The sequence below is a fragment of the Grampus griseus genome, assembly GCF_964374135.1.
Source record: "Grampus griseus genome assembly, chromosome: 9".
Taxonomy (NCBI): domain Eukaryota; kingdom Metazoa; phylum Chordata; class Mammalia; order Artiodactyla; family Delphinidae; genus Grampus; species Grampus griseus.
Window position 1 is genome coordinate 95,836,395 of NC_139003.1, and position 17,722 is coordinate 95,854,116.

General features: G+C 56.4%; 1 protein-coding gene across 4 annotated transcripts in view; it reads right to left on the reverse strand.

The window, feature by feature from the left end:
- Positions 1 to 3,362: 3,362 nt before the first annotated feature.
- Positions 3,363 to 17,722, reverse strand: part of GCK (glucokinase) — a gene marked incomplete at both ends in the record, with an annotated part of 46,206 nt that continues 31,846 nt past the window's right edge. Inside the window, 10 exons of one of the 4 annotated variants that reach the window (XM_082662054.1) lie at positions 3,363 to 3,507; positions 3,765 to 3,998; positions 4,546 to 4,701; positions 5,857 to 6,040; positions 9,093 to 9,192; positions 9,381 to 9,476; positions 11,148 to 11,267; positions 12,285 to 12,439; positions 13,020 to 13,182; positions 17,270 to 17,317. In XM_082662054.1, the coding sequence (XP_082518180.1) occupies positions 3,363 to 3,507; positions 3,765 to 3,998; positions 4,546 to 4,701; positions 5,857 to 6,040; positions 9,093 to 9,192; positions 9,381 to 9,476; positions 11,148 to 11,267; positions 12,285 to 12,439; positions 13,020 to 13,182; positions 17,270 to 17,317 (1,401 nt within the window). Of the gene's footprint in view, positions 3,508 to 3,764; positions 3,999 to 4,545; positions 4,702 to 5,856; positions 6,041 to 9,092; positions 9,193 to 9,380; positions 9,540 to 11,135; positions 11,268 to 12,284; positions 12,593 to 13,019; positions 13,183 to 17,269; positions 17,318 to 17,722 lie in introns of those variants that run through there. The other 3 variants (XM_082662053.1, XM_082662052.1, XM_082662051.1) reach the window with 3 other exon arrangements.

A 17,722-nucleotide genomic window follows, 5' to 3' on the forward strand; every position in this document is an offset into this window, starting at 1 on the left:
AGAGCCTCGCTGGGCCTGCTTGGTGGCCGCAGCCTTGCCCCGGGTCCCCGCCTTCCTGCTGGCCTGCAACACAGTGGGAGCGGAGGGGTCCTCTCCCCAGCTCCCCGAGGACTCCCTGCCACGGACCTCCCCAGAGCATTCCCGGGAGAGCCCGGGTCAGTGTCCTCTTCCTGTCCCTGGAGACCGTCTCTCCGGGCCCAACACAAGCACAGAAGTCACTGGCTTCGCTCCCCCAGCCCAAAGGACAGCACCTGGGGGGCCGCTGGCCTTGAGTCCCCCCCACCTGGCACTCACCATCGTCTCTCTCTGCAGCAGCCTGGTTGCTGCGAGGGGCCCACAGCCCCCTTTATGTCTCAGCCTTATCACCTGGAGCGCACCAAATAAGGACAGGAGGAGAGGATAGGCCCAAACTTGGCAGCCTCTGCCTGGGCTGGGGGAGGACAGGGCCCCCGAGCAGATTCCAGCCACGTTCCTGGCGACCTTCAGGCCCCCCCCCCCGCCCTGTGACATCCGGCTGTCTACCCACCCTGACAGCACCGGGTGAAACGCCTCCTGAGAGCAGAGTCGCAACTCTCACCACTCTCATGCTGAACGAGGGGCCCCTGTAACCCCACCTGACTGTCCTTCCTGCAGTTCCAGCCCAGAACCCACTCAGGCCAAGAGGACAGCAGTGGTGCGGGGGCTGGCCCGGGGCCCCCACTGGGCTTAGGAGGGCAGTTGGTGGTTCTGAGGATGGTCTCTGGCCTGAGACCCCTGGGGATTCCCAGAGGTTTTGCTGAAGATGCTTGGCCCTGGCCTCTGGCCCCTCTGACCAAGGGGCAGAAGCCAGCCCTGAGCTGCCTGTGACCCCAAACAGAGCCTCCACGTGATGCTTTTGGAGCACGGAGCACTGCCTGGACCCCAAGCATCCCCTGGGATCCCCATGAAAGTGGGTCACGAGCCCTTCTTGTGGGGCTCAACCGCAGAGTGAGGGGCCCAGGCTCCGTCCGCTGTGCCAGAGCAGCAGCCTCGAGGCTCCTTGCAGGCCCGGGGCAGACAGGGGCTGGGGGGCTGGGGACCGCCCAGAGCAGGAGTGGGCTGCTGGCTGCTCCCTGAACCGGGTACAGGAGACGGCCCACTGGGGTGAGGAATGCAGGGAGGCCAGCTGGGAGAGCAGGGTTCTCATCCATCAGCCCCAATGTCCCTTTTGTATAGCAAGTAAGTATTTTATAACACCTCCTTTACTCTCCTGAAATGAAATTCATAGGCTATACAAGCTACCTCCATGGAGAATTGTAAAAAGAAAAAAAAAACAAAAAACAATACAATGCCCTAAACCATAACATAAAGGACAGCTAGGAAATAATTTATGGTAAAATGAGATCAAATACTGCAGCTGAATGGTGGAACACGAGTACATTACTACTGATAATGAAGTCATCAGATGCTCACACAAACTTCTGATGCATAATTTAGACTCGAGAGAACTAAATTCCACATGAGGCATACCAGGAAACGAGAGAGCATCTCAAGGAGGATGTGACAACTCAAAATCACAACTGGGGTTAAGTTCTGAATAAAACAACACAGTCATTCCAGATTTGCTGGATAGTTTCTCTCATTGAAAAGTGAGTGGAATATACCCTACTATATACAAAATAGATAATCAACAAGGACCTACTGTATGGCACAAGGAACTCTACTCAATGCTCTGTAATAACCTATATGGGAAAAGAATCTGAAAAAGAATGGATATATGTATAACTGAATCACTTTGCTGTACACCTGAAACTAACACAACGTTGTAAATCAACTATAGTCCAATATAAAATAAAAGTTAAATTAAAAAAAGATAACATCCAAACACCTGAAAAAAAAGTGCGTGTATGTTAAAATCTTACGAATACGTGTTCATAAGTAACTGGTCTTAGGCCCTAGGCTTGACTAACTTGAAGTAGGCATTTCATTCAGGACCAAATTGGAAAGACCGCAGAAATCATGTGACTTCTTATAATCCTGGCCTCCCACTGCGGTCACTGTCACAACCCAAGTGGCTCCAAGGGATCCCCTGTTGAGACCGACCTGCAGCAGGACCAGTCCCAAGAACCAGCCGTGCCCCTTCCCAGAGCAGCCCCACTCCTTCCCTGACACTCCCTTGGAGCTCTCGGAGACCTCAGAACCACACCCCGCATCCCACAGGCTGGTGGGCAGAGGCCTGGGCAAGTCCAGGACCTCTGACCACACCCCGCCACACCACCCCATTCCTGTTCCTAAGGCCCGGTCTGTCACTCTTCACAATCCCTGGCATAGCTCTGTGGAGAGGATGGCAAACTCCAAAACACGCCTGGGCCTGCAGAGTGTCTGTGTACATGTGACCACGTCTATATGTTTACTGTCCCACAGTCTTATACACAGAGATCAAAGAATGGTGGACAAGGTCATGTTCTAAACTTTTAATTAAAAAAACCCACACAGTCCCAGGTTGGGCATGGAGAGGTTGGTGTGGTACATGGAGGTCTGGTGAGAAGAAAGAGGCCTGGGTTGTCCCTTGGGGGTGTGCTGAGTGCTGCTGGGGTTTCTGAGTGCCCAGCGCCGTGGGAGCCAAGGACTCGATCCCGGAGATGCTCCCAGGCCTGTCTGTGGGTAGGGGGACTCCTCCTCTTCCTGGGCCCCTCTGGGCAGGGGCTTTGGGGACTGTCTCTTGCACCTCCTGTGAGGGTCCATCCCAGAACCGGAAACCACTCAGGGATGGCAGGATGGGAGGGAAAAGGCTGCCATCTCCAGGCCTCGGGGTACCCACAGCCTCCAACATGGAGCTGGTCCCTTCCATTTCCCAGGCCTGGGTGATCTGCAGCTCCCCGGGGCCCCCTGTGGAGCCCAGGTCTAGGTCTGGCCAGGTCATGAGGGCTGCCTCTCTATGTGGGCTGGGTTCCCAGGGAAGCCAGGCCATGGTAGAGTCCAGAGTGCACCCCCTTCCCAGAGCAAGGGCTGAGCCAGGCTGAAAGCTCCAAGAGGCAAGCAGTGCAGAAATGCAACAAAATCCTGAGTTAATAACTCCCTTCTGGGCCCCTGATTGCAGCAAGAAAGGTGAGGTACTTTGGGGGTTCTCCATTCCTGTTCATCTCAGCCCCCAACCCAGTCAGGGCCCTAGGGCTATCCTACCAACTGACCCTGAGAGAAGAGCCCTGCTCAGGGCCTCACCGCATCCCCAAAGAAGCTTTCCCCATCTCCTGGGGTGACAGCGGGGATGGGAGGCATCCAAGGTCCTTACAAGGAGAAGCCTCTTGACTGGACCAGGTTGGGGGGACCTGTAGGAAGTGTGTCCCCTGGAGCCCAGGTCTAGTAGCGGCCACAGCCTCCTCCTTGCCTTGCAGCCTTTATTCTCACTGGCCCAGCATGCAGGCCTTCTTACAGGCCACCGCGGAGATCAAGGCCGCACCCCGGCCGCTGCCCTCCTCCGACTCGATGAAGGTGATTTCACAGCTGGGCGTCAGCCTGCGCACGCCGGCGTGGAACCGCTCCTTGAAGCTGAGCAGGGGGCAAGCGGGGCTGCGCTTAGTTAACGCGCTTAAGACAGGGCAGGGGGTAAGCCAAGGGGAACCTCCCCCTGAGTCTGTGGGCTTAGGGGAGCGAGGAGATTAAGAATCCTTGGGACCTCGGAGAGCATCCGTTTCGGCCTGCATATCATAGATGGAGACGGATGCCCGGGCTCTGCCCTTAGGAGGCGAATTCACAAGAGGGAGGCTGGACCCGGCGGGGAGGTGCAGACGGCTAAGCGGGCCCACCTGGGGTGCAGCTTGTACACTGAGCCGTCCACGCCCACGGTGATGCGCATCACGTCCTCGCTGCGGCTCTCGCGCATGCGGTTGATGACGCCCGCCAGCCCCGCGGCGCACATGCGCGCGGCGCGGGTGGACACGCTCTCGCAGGCACGGCGCACGATGTCGCAGTCGGTGGCCGACGGCCTCAGCCCCAGCGTGCTCAGGATGTTGTAGATCTGCTTGCGGTCGCCCGAGTCACTGCGGGGCGGGGACAGGAGGGCGTCGCGGGAGGGTCACTTGGTCCCGGACCAGCCCGATCCCCACAGCGGCGGCTTCTTCTCCTCCCCCTGGCCACCTCTCCCAGGCAAAGCGCTTTTGGGGCTCGGGCTTCCGAGCGGAGCGGGTCTGACTCCGCCAGGGACCAGCAGTAATCTGGTCATTACTCCTCTCTCTAAACCCAGGGTTTCCGCCCTAACGTGGGTGACACTGCCGCGCCTCGGGGCTGTTGCGTGGATGAAGTGAGACGAGGTCCACAGCGGGTGGGAAGCACAGAGAGGACGCCTGGTCTCCGTCAGCTGCCTGACGCTGGGTTCCCCTGGGGGCTGAAGGCTACTACTGCCACGGTTGCCCCACCCCGGAACCTTACCAGGTCCTGGGCTCCTACCCCCTGACCTCACCAGGGCCCCGCCCCTGCGTTCTGAGCCCCGCCCGGGCCCCGTCCCCACGCCCCGTGGGTCTGGGTCCAGGACCCACCCCACGCACGCCACCCCTGTACCCCACCCTTCGACCCCGCGCATCCGCGCACCTCTCCACCTGCGACACGAAGCGTGTCTCGAAGGCGCTGCGCGTGCGCAGCTTCTCCGAGGCCTCCCCATGGAAGAGCAGGTTCTCGTCCACAAGCTTCAGCAGCACGAGCCGCACCAGCTCGCCCATGTACTTGCCGCCGATGAGCTTCTCGTACCTGGACAGAGAGCAGCCGGGTCACCCCCAGGAGGGAGGTCCCCACCAGCAGGCAGAGGCCAGCCACCACCCCCAGTCACGGCCACGAGGAGGCCATGTGGGACGCTGTGACCACCCCCCGCCTTGGCAAAACCGGGTTCATGCCCGTTCCCACATTTATCAACAGGGGCTTTGGGGCCTTGGGAGAACGCTCTACTGTGGGGCCTCGGTTCAGTCCCTCTGAGGCCAACCTCAGGGAGGACCCTGCGCTGAGCCCACTTGGGTTTTCCCACAGCTGTGGAACGAGTGCTATTCTCATCACCCAGTGTCAGCTGGGGGAGCTCAGGCTTAGAGCGGCTAGTGACCAGCCTTGGGCGGGCCTCTGCTCACTTGCTAGGGCTCCTAGGCCCCTGCACTCCTGGAATCCACGGAGTTGGCCCGGTGGCGCTAGAGTCTGTAAACCTCCGTATTTTCATCTTGTAGCACATTGAATACTACCGACCTAGTAGAGGTTTATGAGGGCCCGAGAGGAAGCTCATGAAAGAATTAGCACGTGCCTGGCGCGCCGCAGAAGGCGGCTGATAAAGGAGAGCCCTGACTCAGGACAAGCTCTGTGAGGGCTGGCTCTCCAGCTGTCCGCGAACCCGCAGCACACCCCCAAATACTATGATTCATTCTGTGAACGTGTTCAGAGCTGTACTTTGGGGAACTCCGGGCTAAACCCACTTAACGTTGCTGGGGGGCGTCTCAGAGCCTTCCTGTGCCAGGGGTCACCTGTCGGAAGCGGGGAGGTTCCTGCTCATCTATCCACAGACCCTCTTTTTTTTTTTTTTTGGAGTCTTAGTTTGGCCACACTGCGCGGCATGTGGGATACGACCAGGGATGGAACCCACGCCCCCTGCAGTAGAAGCGCAGAGTCTTAACCACTGGGCCGCAAGGGAAGTCCCCATAGACCCTCTTTTTAAAGACTAATCCTTGGCATCTCTCACTGTTCCCAGTTCACAGAGGGGCACACGCATACGAGCTGAAGGAAGAGAAGAGCCAGCTTACGAAGGGATTGTCAGTTTGCTTTTCCCCAGAGCTGTTTAAAAACAAGCCCATTATCTGCGGGCCGGCCCCATCTGCCGCCAGAGCGGGGCGGGGCCGTCGTGTGGGGAGGGGGAGGGGCGGTCCTTACAGCTGCTGGCCGGGGTTCAGGGAATTCTCGTCCACCACACGGTCGTACTCCAGCAGGAACTCGTCCAGCTCGCCCGAGTCCCCGAAGGCACCCCACTCGGTGTTGACACACATGCGGCCCTCGTCCCCTTCCACCAGCTCCACGTTCTGCATCTCCTCCATGTAGCAGGCGTTGCAGCCGGTGCCTGCAAGAGGCGGCAGCGTCAGGCTGCACCTGGCGCTGCGCTTCCTGGGATGCCCGCTCTGCTGGGTGCATCCCCCCGGCAGGAAGGCCCGTGTGGCCCTGTCTTCCCAGCTTCCTTGAGCCCTCCACCCCCAGCACTTCCTACATCCCCTGGAGCAAAGGAAACCAGCTCTCCCAAGAGCTGGAAGACCTGGGTTAGCTGTGTGACCTCAGGTAGATAAGCCCAACTCCCCGGGCGGTTCCTCTTCCCCAAGAGGGGTTGGTAACACCTACTCCTATTACCTAGGTAGTTGAGAGAAATGAGGGAAAGAACATGTGTCAGAGTGCTTTGCCAATTAGAGATGGGTATGGGATGTTATGATTTTGTCTTATCTATGCACCACCCTTGTGTTCTGGCACTTTCTAAGCATGTGTTTGAGCTCCTCTGTACCAGGCTCCATTGTGGGGAGGAGGCGGGCACCCAGAGGTGAGTATGTCACAGCGTGGGCCCTTGGGAGCAGCACACGGGCCATTGCAGGCGGGCCTGGCTAAGGAATTTGTAATTTGCAGGGTCCCATGCAAAGTGAAAACATGGGGTCCTTTGTTCATAAACTGAGAGTTTCAAAATGGTGACAGCAGAGCTGCAATCTGAACGTGACTACACACCCCTCAAGCCATCAGGGACAGCAACTCAGTCATGCCAACCTCACACCAGCAGTGGAGCTGCCTGGAATTCAGGCCCAGTGATGCCGGGCCTTCCAAGTTTTTGTGGGGAAAAAACAGAAATCCAGACTTTGATATGGTTTCTCCCAGTGTTTAGTGCTTGGTGATTATCATAAACATGTTTCTAAGCACATCAGGGCAGATGCGACCACGCGCCACTCTGCCATCTCTGCTCCAGATGGGGCGAGCCCGAGGCAAGCGGCTGTAGAGCCCAGGTGGTGGTGTCTTGGGGAACCGGAGAGAGCCAGGGGAGCACTGCCAGGGCCCTTGGAGCTCCTGTTTAGGTGTGGACTTATAGAACTTTCCTATCAAACTCTTAGAGGAAAACATAGGCAGAACACTCTATGACATAAATCACAGCAAGATCCTTGTTGACCCACCTCCTAGAGAAATGGAAATAAAAACAAAAATAAACAAATGGGACCTAATGAAACTTCAAAGCTTTTGCACAGCAAAGGAAACTATAAACAAAACCAAAAGACAACCCTCAGAATGGGAGAAAATATTTGCAAACGAAGCAACTGACAAAGGATTAATCTCCAAAATTTACAAGCAGCTCATGCAGCTCAATATCAGAAAAACAAACAACCCAATCCAGAAATGGGCAAAAGACCTAAACAGACATTTCTCCAAAGAAGATATACAGATTGCCAACAAACACATGAAAGGATGCTCAACATCATTAATCATTAGAGAAATGCAAATCATAACTACAATGAGGTATCATCTCACACCGGTCAGAATGGCCATCATCAAAAAATCTAGAAACAATAAATGCTGGAGAGGGTGTGGAGAAAAGGGAACACGCTTGCACTGCTGGTGTGAATGTGAATTGATACAGCCACTATGGAGAACAGTATGGAGGTTCCTTAAAAAACTACAAATAGAACTACCATACGACCCAGCAATCCCACTACTGGGCATATACCCTGAGAAAACCATAATTCAAAAAGAGTCATGTACCACAATGTTCATTGCAGCTCTATTTACAATAGCCAGGACATGGAGGCAACCTAAGTGTCCATCGACAGATGAAGGGATAAAGATGTGGCACATATATACAATGGAATATTACTCAGCCATAAAAAGAAACGAAATTGAGTTACTTGTAGTGAGGTGGATGGACCTAGAGTCTGTCATACAGAGTGAAGTAAGTCAGAAAGAGAAAAACAAATACCGTATGCTAACACATATATATGGAATCTAAGAAAAAATGTCATGAAGAACCTAGGGGCAAGATGGGAGTAAAGACAGACTTACTAGAGAACGGACTCGAGGATATGGGGAGGGGGAAGGGTAAGCTGGGACGAAGTGAGAGAGTGGCATGGACATATATACACTACCAAACATAAAATAGATAGCTAGTGGGAAGCAGCCGCATAGCACAGGGAGATCAGCTCGGGTGCTTTGCGACCACCTAGAGGTGTGGGATAGGGAGGGTGGGAGGGAGATGCAAGAGGGAGGGAATATGGGGATATATGTATACGTATAACTGATTCACTTTGCTATACAGCAGAAACTAACACACCATTGTAAAGCAATTATACTCCAATAAAGATGTTAAAAAAAAAAAAAAAAGAACTTCCCATCCAAAAGGTGAGAATGGAAGGAGGAGATGTGAGAAACTAGAGGAGAGGCAGAGAGAAGGTCGCCGGCCCCTTAGGACATGTGCATGCAATTGGAGATGGGTCCTAAGAACATAGAAACCCTCAGGGCTGGCCCTGAAGAGGCCGTGGAAGCAAACACATTTAATGCTGACTTTCTGGGAACCAGGGAAATACCCACTCGCCTGTGTGTCCAGTAAACACTCCTCAGTAAACACTCATTGTAAGGCCTTGGGAACTTCTGGGAAAGGCCCTTGGTTGGTGGGAAAGGGCCACTGGGGCCAGTGCTGCCTCCTTTCCTGGTACCTGCCTCCACTTCGGGCAGGGCAGATGGCTGCCCCGGGGTGTGGTAAGACTGTCCAGGGAGGGATGACACCACTCTGGTTTCTCCTCTTCCACTTGGACAAATCTGTCCAGGTCGGTCAACTTACCAGATAAGGTGATTTAATTAAATCCTGATGGGCCAGGTGGACGTGAGCTGGTACACCATCTGAGGCAGTGACTTATGAGTGTTGAAATGCTTCCTACCAATAAACAGCACCTGTTTATTGGTACACCCAGTACCAATGTACATTGGTGTATTGTCTTCCGGGACACCCCTGCTGCTCCCTAGGACCCTGGGCTCCAGCACCTCTGGGGTCCATGACAGGCACAGAGGCCGTGTGCAGACTGCTGAAGACGGGAAGCCTCGGCCCTGTCTTTGGTGGTGGCCAAGGCCCCTGGGTCAGGCAGGGGGCGCATCCTTACCCACAATCATGCCAACCTCACACCGGCGGTCTTCATAGTAGCAGGAGATCATCGTGGCCACAGTGTCGTTCACCATCGCCACCACGTCCATCTCAAAGTCCTGCCAAGAGGCATAGAGGCAGTGGTGATGGGGCTGGGGGGGTTCTCAGCCTGCTCCAGGCCAGTCCAGCCAGGCGCAGAAGGCAGAGACCCCTTCCTGGGGGGATGCCCAGAAAGCCCTCCCTGGCTTCCCCGCAGGAGGGGAGGGGGAGGGGGCCCAGGGTAGGGGCAGCTGCAGATGCTACTCACCCCTCTCCGTTTGATGGCATCTCGCAGGAGCCCCACGATGTTGTTCCCTTCTGCTCCTGAGGCCTTGAAGCCCTTGGTCCAGTTGAGAAGGATGCCCTGGGGGAAGAGGGGGGCCTCGGTGGCTGCTGGATGCTGGGGGCAGGCGTGAAGGGACGGGAGCTAACTCGGACCACAGGGATGTGTACCCACTTTATAATTAACTTTTCTTTTAAATTAATTTATTCATTTTTATTTATTTATCCGGCTGCACCAGGTCTTGGTTGCAGCACGTGGAATCTTCGTTGCGGCATGCGGGATCCTTAGTTGCGGCATGCGAACTCTTAGTTGTGGCATGTGGGATCTAGTTCCCTGACCAGGGATTGAACCTGGGCCCCCTGCATTGGGAGCACAGAGTCTTAGCCACTGGACCACCAGGGAAGTCCCTGTGCACCCACTTTAAAGCTGAGGAAACTGAGGCTCAAAGCAGCCGTATAAGTTCAAGAAGTGTTGGAGGTAATTTTCTACCAATATCTCGTATTTCTGCAGGGCTGAGTCCCAGCCAATTTAAGAATGCTTGTGTAGTTAAGCCCAGGGTCATCATCCCAGAGTGAGGATGAGGTCCAGAGGGGTGCAGCCAGTAGAAGATCGGGGTTCCTCTCCTGTGTGCACCCTCTGCGTGTGAAGGTCCCACCTGGCCCTCAGTGCCCAGCGGGGACTGGGGCTTGGAAAAGCAATATGAGACGTTGCTCCTGCTCCTGCTTCTGCCAGGAGTACTGACCTGGCTTTCTCTCTGACCCAGAGGCCCTGTGTGTTATGTATAACTGTGCATATGTTTGGATAATTTACACACACATGTATATATGTATGTATAATCAATGTGTGTGGGTGTGTATGTATCGTTGACCTGTGAATGTGCATATATGTATGATTGACATGTGCATGTATGCATGCATGTATACTTGCCGTGTAAATATGCATGTGTAATTTACACGTTTATATGCATGTATACTTGATATGTATAATTTACATGTATATATGTATGTATGATTGGCATGTGTAGATATATATGAATATATAACTGGCCCGTGTATATATATGTATGTATAATTTATGTATGCATTAAAAGATGCATGTACAATTTATGTGTTTATATGTACGTATAATCGACATGAGTGCATGCATGTGTATAATTTAAATATGTGCAGTGCATACATTTATGTGTACAATTCACATGTATAATTTATGTGCATATATATGTATAATTTACACATGTCTATGTGAGCATGTATAACTGGTGTGGTGTGTGTGTGTGTGTGTGTAATTTACATGTACATGTGTGTGTGTGTGTAACTGTGACAGGCTAACTTGCCAGCTGGAAGGCAGGGTAGACCCTCAGCCCCGGCACATTGCCACCTCTGCCACAGGCAGCGGTACAGCATAGAGGTGACACACAGGTGTGCTGGAGCCTGTTTGCCTGAGTTTGAGCCGCAGCACCGCCACTTCCCACCATGGGCAAGTTGCTACACCTCAGTTTCCTAACCTGTAATGGGGGAGATACGCACGCCTCATAGGGTTGTGGGAGGCAAATAGTAAGAATCAGCTAATACGATCATTTCCCAGAGTCTCACGAGAGGTAAGTGATGGAGCCAGTTTGAATCCAAGGCTCTTTCCCAACAATGGGAGCTGCATTTGAAGGCAGCACAGGGCAGAGTTCATGGGTGCCTTTCTCTGGGGTGTCTGTCCGTCCATCCGTCCACCTCCCCCCACCTACTCTACACCTGGTCCCACCTTGTCGATGTCTTCGTGCCTCACAGGAAAGGAGAAGGTGAAGCCCAAGGGTAGCTTCTTGTGCTTCATCTGATGCTTGTCCAGGAAGTCGGAGATGCACTCAGAGATGTAGTCAAAGAGCTGCGGGACGCACACCGAGGAGGCCATCAGCGGCAGGGGCGAGCCTCCTGCCGAGGCGCTCCTCAGCCCGTGCTGAGCCACAGGGCCCCAGGAGAGCGTGGCCTCCGCACTGCTTGTCGGGACTCAGGCCCTGAGCCCCGCCCCATGCCACAGTCCCGCTGACAGCAGCCCTCGGGACAGGGCAACGCCAGGACGACGGGGTTGGTCCCTAGCCCAGCTGTGCTCTGTTAGCCTGGCCCTCCCGGCTGGACCCAGTGGAGTCCAGTCTCAGGCTTTGGACAGAGGCACATCCCTGGCGATAACTACGATTTCTGACTCCAGCATAGAGTGTTCTTTGTTGCCTCCAAGTGTTCTGGCCACCCCAGCCCTGGGCCTGCGAGGACCAGCTGCCATCCCATTCACAAAGGCCTATCCACAGACCTGGGCGTTACCGAGTGCCCTGCTGATTGACCGAGCTCCCTGGTGGGCGCCAGCGTTGCTCCACGCCCAGACCCACGGCATGCGGGGCTGCGGCAAGGACCAGGCGGCCGCTGGCCTCCTACCTTGAAGCCCTGCCCCTCGCGGGGATTGGCTCTGGCTGCTCCCCACCTCTGCCCAGGGCTCATCCTACTTCTGTGGTCCTTCCCAAGTCCTCCCCGTGGTCAGATATTAGCATTGCAGTCATGCCACTTGGCATCCATGCCCATGGAGGGTGAGGGCGACACGTGGGGTGGAGATAGAACGATGGGCTGCGAGCCTGTTAGACCAGCGTGCTCTCTTGGCTGCCCTGCCTTGTTCCAGATCCTTCTGGGAAATTGGGCAGGGGTGTGACCTTCCGGGGCCGCACCCAGTGGCCGTCCACCTAAGCCTCTCAGCTCCCTCCTCCTCCTGCAGCAGGGTCCCCTGAGGCTGGGCCCACAGCTCTGCCCGCCCCTGGTAGACAGGTGGGCCCTCCCACCAGGACTAGCCATGCTCCGAGATCCTGGGTGGTCCTGACCGAGGTCCCTGGCCCCACAAGCCCTAGCCCGAGCTGCTCACCATCTCAGCAGTGCCCGTCATGGCGTCCTCGGGGATGGAGTACATCTGGTGCTTGGTTTTCACACTCCACTGTCCCTCCTCCCCTTCCCCCACCTTCACAAGCATCACCCTGAAGTTGGTGCCGCCCAGGTCCAGGGAGAGGAAATCCCCGACTTCTGCAGCCACAGAAAGAAGCACATCAGTCTCATGGGCACCGCCGGGCAGGAGCCCCCAAACTGGGAGAGGAGGAGGGGAAGGCATGGTGGGGGGACCAGAAGAGCTGGACGAGGGGCCCCCGATGCCAGACATCTGGGGGACCTCAGGATAAACTGTGGAAAGGGCAAAGGTGAACTGGGGAAGGCAGCAGGAATCCCTTGTCTTGGGTTGAAGCTGCCCCCAGCCCAGGGCCCACCTGAAGACCTAGGAAAATGGCCCAGACTCAGGATTGGGCTGGGAGTCCCCCAAATGACTGCGGGAAACCAGTTTCTCATTGTGAGATGAAGAGAGCCAGTTTCCTGGGGCCAGAGTGAGCCTGAAGGCCCCAGGGCTGGGCCAGCGGCGCAGAGGGTGAGACCTGGCTGGTGTCTGGGGCACAGCATTTTGGGGAGCTGACTCGGGGCTGCTGGGGACAGTCAGGGCTGTTAGGAAGGGCCTGGGGCACTTCTCCCTGCTGGGGCCAGGGGAGAGCTGCCTCTGGATGAGGACCTGATGGTTCCCATGTGAGTCCCATCCCTGTCCCACCCTGGACCGCGGTACCTGAGCCTTCCGGGGTAGAGCGCACGTAGGTGGGCAGCATCTTCACACTGGCCTCCTTGTGTGTCTCCAGCCTCAGGCCTCGGTCCATCTCCTTCTGCATCCGCCTCATCACCTTCTTCAAGTCCTCGTCCTGCAGCTGGAACTCCGCCAGGATCTGTTCCACCTGCACAGGGAGGGAGATGGGGAACAGCTGGGCGGACGAGGGGCTGTGCAGTACGGGGAAGGGGGACCACAGAGTGTGTGTTTCCCCCACACACCGACGGTCTCCTTTTGCCCCCTGACCCTGGGTCCAGGATGGCCCATCATTTCAAACTACCACAGTTACAACCAGTTGAAAAATTAAGACAGCACAGTTCCAACGCCAGCTTCCAAACAAATGCAGCTGGGGGCGTGTTGGGGGGTGAGGGGCAGAGGGCAGACATGGCACCTCCCTTTGTACCCCTGATCCAGGCCAGGGGAGGAGGGAGGCGCTAACCAGGAGAGTGAGTGAGACACGGGCTGTAGGAGCCCGCCTGGAGGGCGATGGGCAGCTGGCGTTACTGTCTAAAAGATCCGATCATTATACCTCTAGGAATCTATGCTAAGGGAGTTAGTGGGCCAGTGCGTACACATGTCCGTAAGTGATGGTCAAGACACACTACTTAGATGTGAAAGTTAGTTAGAGGTGTCTGGTGGACTAAAGCATGGCAGTCCATAGCCTGGAAGGCGCTGAGGCCCTCAGAGGGAGGAGAGGTCCCTATACATTGACAGGAGGGAGGCTGGTACACAAAGCTCAGATTCAATTCCGCCATTCCCGTGAGTGTGGACAGCCTGCGTTGGGTTCTCCTCCCGCTTACTCATCCCTTCATGGTGGCATGACATTGGGCTTAAACACCGTGCCCATGCCCACTAGTCCCCCGGAAGCAGGGACCCTGCTCTGACCTTGCGTGTGGACCGTGGTGTGGCTGCCCTTTCCCCTTTGCACAACAGCACGTGTTCATGGAGAGAAGACCACTTTGATTCCCTACATATTTGGACCAACAAGGAAAGGGAGGCTGCTCGAATAAAAGCCGTGGGTCCACTCTTCAAAAAACTCCTACTCTCTCGCTGGTAGTTTTCCATGTAAGCTCGGGGGGTGGAGATGCTCTGAATTCCAATCAGGAGACAACACGGCTGCTTGCCCCTTCTTCCTCGGTTTTTAGAGCCCACATTTTGTTGGGGGCCTGGGGAGCTATCACGTCAAAGGAAGACAGCCCCTTCCTAGGCCCAGGGGACAGCCCGTGACTGGGCTAAGCCCAGCCCAGCTATCTTATCCCCTTTTGCTGGTGACTTGGTTTAGAGATGGGCATGTGGCCCAGTTCTGGCCAGTGTCAGGTGAAGGGAAGCCTGATTTTAGCAGGAGGGGGGCCTTCGCCTCTAACTTTGTGAACATAGCTGTATGAGGGTGTGTTGACCGGCACTGCAGCAGCTATCCTGAACCACGAGGAGACAAGGCTGAAGAGAAAAGGCTGTTAGCATATTATAGATGGCAGAGAAGAGAGACAGAGTGAGCCCAGCCCTGATGACATCACTGATGTGCTGAGCCAACCCTGGACCCACCCACCTCCAAGTGCCGGTTGTGGGAATAGATACTAATCACTTAAGGCCACAGTCAGTCAGGTCTTTAGTTTCCTGCAGCCCAAAGCATTCCTAATGCATACAGATCCTTACTTAGGAGCGAATTCTCTTACCAAGACCTCACACTTAGAATTTAAACCCAGGGAAGGTCACAAAGGGATGGGGCTGATAAAGTCTACGACAAGACACACAGAGTCAAACACCAGTATTTGCTAAGCCATTCTGCAGCTCTGGGGTGAGCTACAGCCCCAGATGGGGTGAGGGTGCAGCCCACCCCAAGGCCGTCCTGGCAGGACATACCCCCAGAGAGGCCCTCACGCTCTGTGAAACAATCCAGGCTGTCCTCAGAGGCCCATGCCTGCAGCCTGGCCTCGTCTCTGTTTCTTTCACACACTTTCAAGTAAAAGGCGCCAGGAAGGAACATTAACATTAACATTTGCTGAATCCTTCCAATACGCCAGGCTCTGAGGTGAGTGCACTACACAAGCTGCCTTTCTTTCATCCTTGACACAGCTCGGGGGCGGGGCTGGCATCCGCTCATCTTCTAGATGCAGCCACTTGCAGCCAGCACACAGAGTGAGGCCAGCACCCAAAGCCATGCACGCAAGGGCCGCTGTCAGAAGTCCTCAAGAGGCTGCCCAGCATCTCTCCCAAAACAGAACTGTAAGACATCACGGCTCTTAACAAAAGCGATGCTGATCCTGCAGAGGTCCAGCCCGCAGGCCCCGCTGGGCTCCATCCCCTCCCTCTCTGTCATGGCAGCCCAGCCAGTGGCCTCGAGCCTGGACTCATGAGGGGCTGTGACCCAATGGCTTCACCCTCTGTGTCCAGGCCCATGTGGGCAGAGTTTGGGAAGGGTGCTGGAAGGTTCCATGGCTGCAGTCCAACACTCCAGGCGGCCACAGGCTCACACGGGCCTCCAGAAACCCTCCCCTGAGGCAGTGGGGAGCGTCCTCCATGGTGGGTGTGAGCCCCTTTCTCGGGTGCATTGGGGCCTGCAGACACCACAGTTAGCCTGCAACCCTGAGAGGAGGCACTCCGACCTCACCCCCAAGGCTGCATGTCTAGGCGGACGCCAGTTGGGTTCAAGTCACGGGGCAGAGGCCTGCCTCACAGACCCCGTGGAAACATCCCCAGAAGCAGGCACTGTGCACCAGGCCCCGCTTGGGGCATCCCCAGTTCTCCCTTACGCTTAATCCCCCTAGAACCCAAGTATTTTATTATCTCCACTTCCTTTCCAAGGCCACAGATCTAGACGGCTCAGAGCTGGCTTTGAACCCAGGTGCTGGCTCTGAGCCCACCTCCCCTCCCTACCCCGCTGGGCTGCCCAGCCCTTCCCTGAGCGCAGGCTGGGTGTCCGTGCAAGCTGGCTTAAAGGTCTTGCCGAGCAGCCTAGGAACCCCAAGAAGCCACCTGTCCCCCCCAGGTCACAGAAGAACAAAGCACAGACAGAGCCTGTCCCCCCAGCCCTGCCCCCACAGCTGCACCCCTGCCTGCTCACCAGGAGGTCACAGGACACAGCATCAGGGCTCACGGCTGCACCCAAACATGGTGGGAGGGGGTCTCCTCCCTGAGCAACTCTCTTACTCTCCAGGCAGGGCCATTGCCACCATCTGACAGTGCCACAGCCCCCCAGGGCTCCGGCTTCTGGTGCCCTGGCCCAGGGTTTTGCAGGAGAAGAGCCAGACTGCCCAGTGCCCTCTGGCTCTCCGGGGTCCTCCCATCCTGGCTCTCCTGGGATTCTCCAGGAGAGTCTGAAGCTGGCGGGTTGGGGACACACTTCCCCAGGAGTATGCGGCAACTGGCCCAGGGTCACCCACTGTGTGTACACAGCCATCCCATGGCTGCAGCTGGACCCACGCAGGGCTCATACTGCCCTCCAGGACACTGGGATGGGTTCTGGAGCCCACAGGGCACCCAGCGTTTGCCCAGGGGCCCCATGCCTTGGCCCTCTGGGGCCCGTCCACTGCTGTGCAGGTGTGGGAAGCCCTCTCAGACCTTTCCCTGTCTCCTCATCTGTCAAATACAAGCCCCACAGGATGTCCTGCCATCTTTCCTGAGCCCTTGGGGCAGGGTCCCAAAACACTGACTGTGGCATAAATGGGGCAGGTGTCCCCAGCCGAGCCCCACCAGCCCCGTCATCCCTGCCCAACCAGCTTGGCCCCTCCCACTTTGCTTCCAACCTGTACAGCCCATGGCCTTGTCCAGACCCGTGTCCTTAAGGACTGTCCTCATACTGATGGCTGAGCGCTAGGAGGGGACGTTCTGCAGACTGAGAAGGGGTGGGTTGGGCTGGGGAAATCCGCCTGGTCTCTGCAGGCACGTTGGCGTGTCTGTTAGCCAAGGGGAGATGGATGCCAAGTAGCAGTTGAATAGTGAGGCCAGAGCACAGGGGACAGCCTAGCACTGTCAGCCCCAGGAACAAGTCCCCTAGAAGACGCCGTCCCTGGAGACCCCTCCTGGAGAGGCTGGACAGTGGGTATCGGGAGGGACCAGCTGCCTCTTAGCCTCCGCACCTCTGCGCCTCCTTCCAAGGGGTCCAGAGCTCCCCCTAACCTCCACTCTACCAAACCACTTGCCCTACCCACACAGGAAGAACCTGCCCCAGTCGTGGCCCTGGGGACCACTTGCCCTGGCTTTGGGGTGACCCTTACCAGATTCAAAGCTGTCTGGGCCCAGCTCCTTGTGGCCTCCATCGCCATCTCTCTGAGGCGGCAAAAGGTAGGTTTGCAGGGAGGTAGAGACACTCCTGTCTGTGGAGGCGCAGGGCTGGGCTGCAGGCCGGGAGTCTGAGGCCCGCCCGTGCAGGCGCGAGCCGCCTAGCCAGGGAGTTGCCTGCGCAGGCCGCCCAGGGCTTCTGCAGAGAGTATTCAGCAGCTGGCTGTTGAAATACTCAGCCTACCGCCACCGGGTCAGACAGGGCCAAAAGGGCAGACGAGGCCTGCCTGGAGTGAGGGGTGACAAGGGCCACGAGGGGAGGGCTGTGGGGTGGTGCCCCATGCCTTCAGCCCACCGGGGTGGGGATTCGTTGCCCAGAGTTTCTGCGGAAGGGGCAGAACCGTTCTATATGCGCTCCAGTCCTTGGATGTGCCAGGGCGGCAGTCATC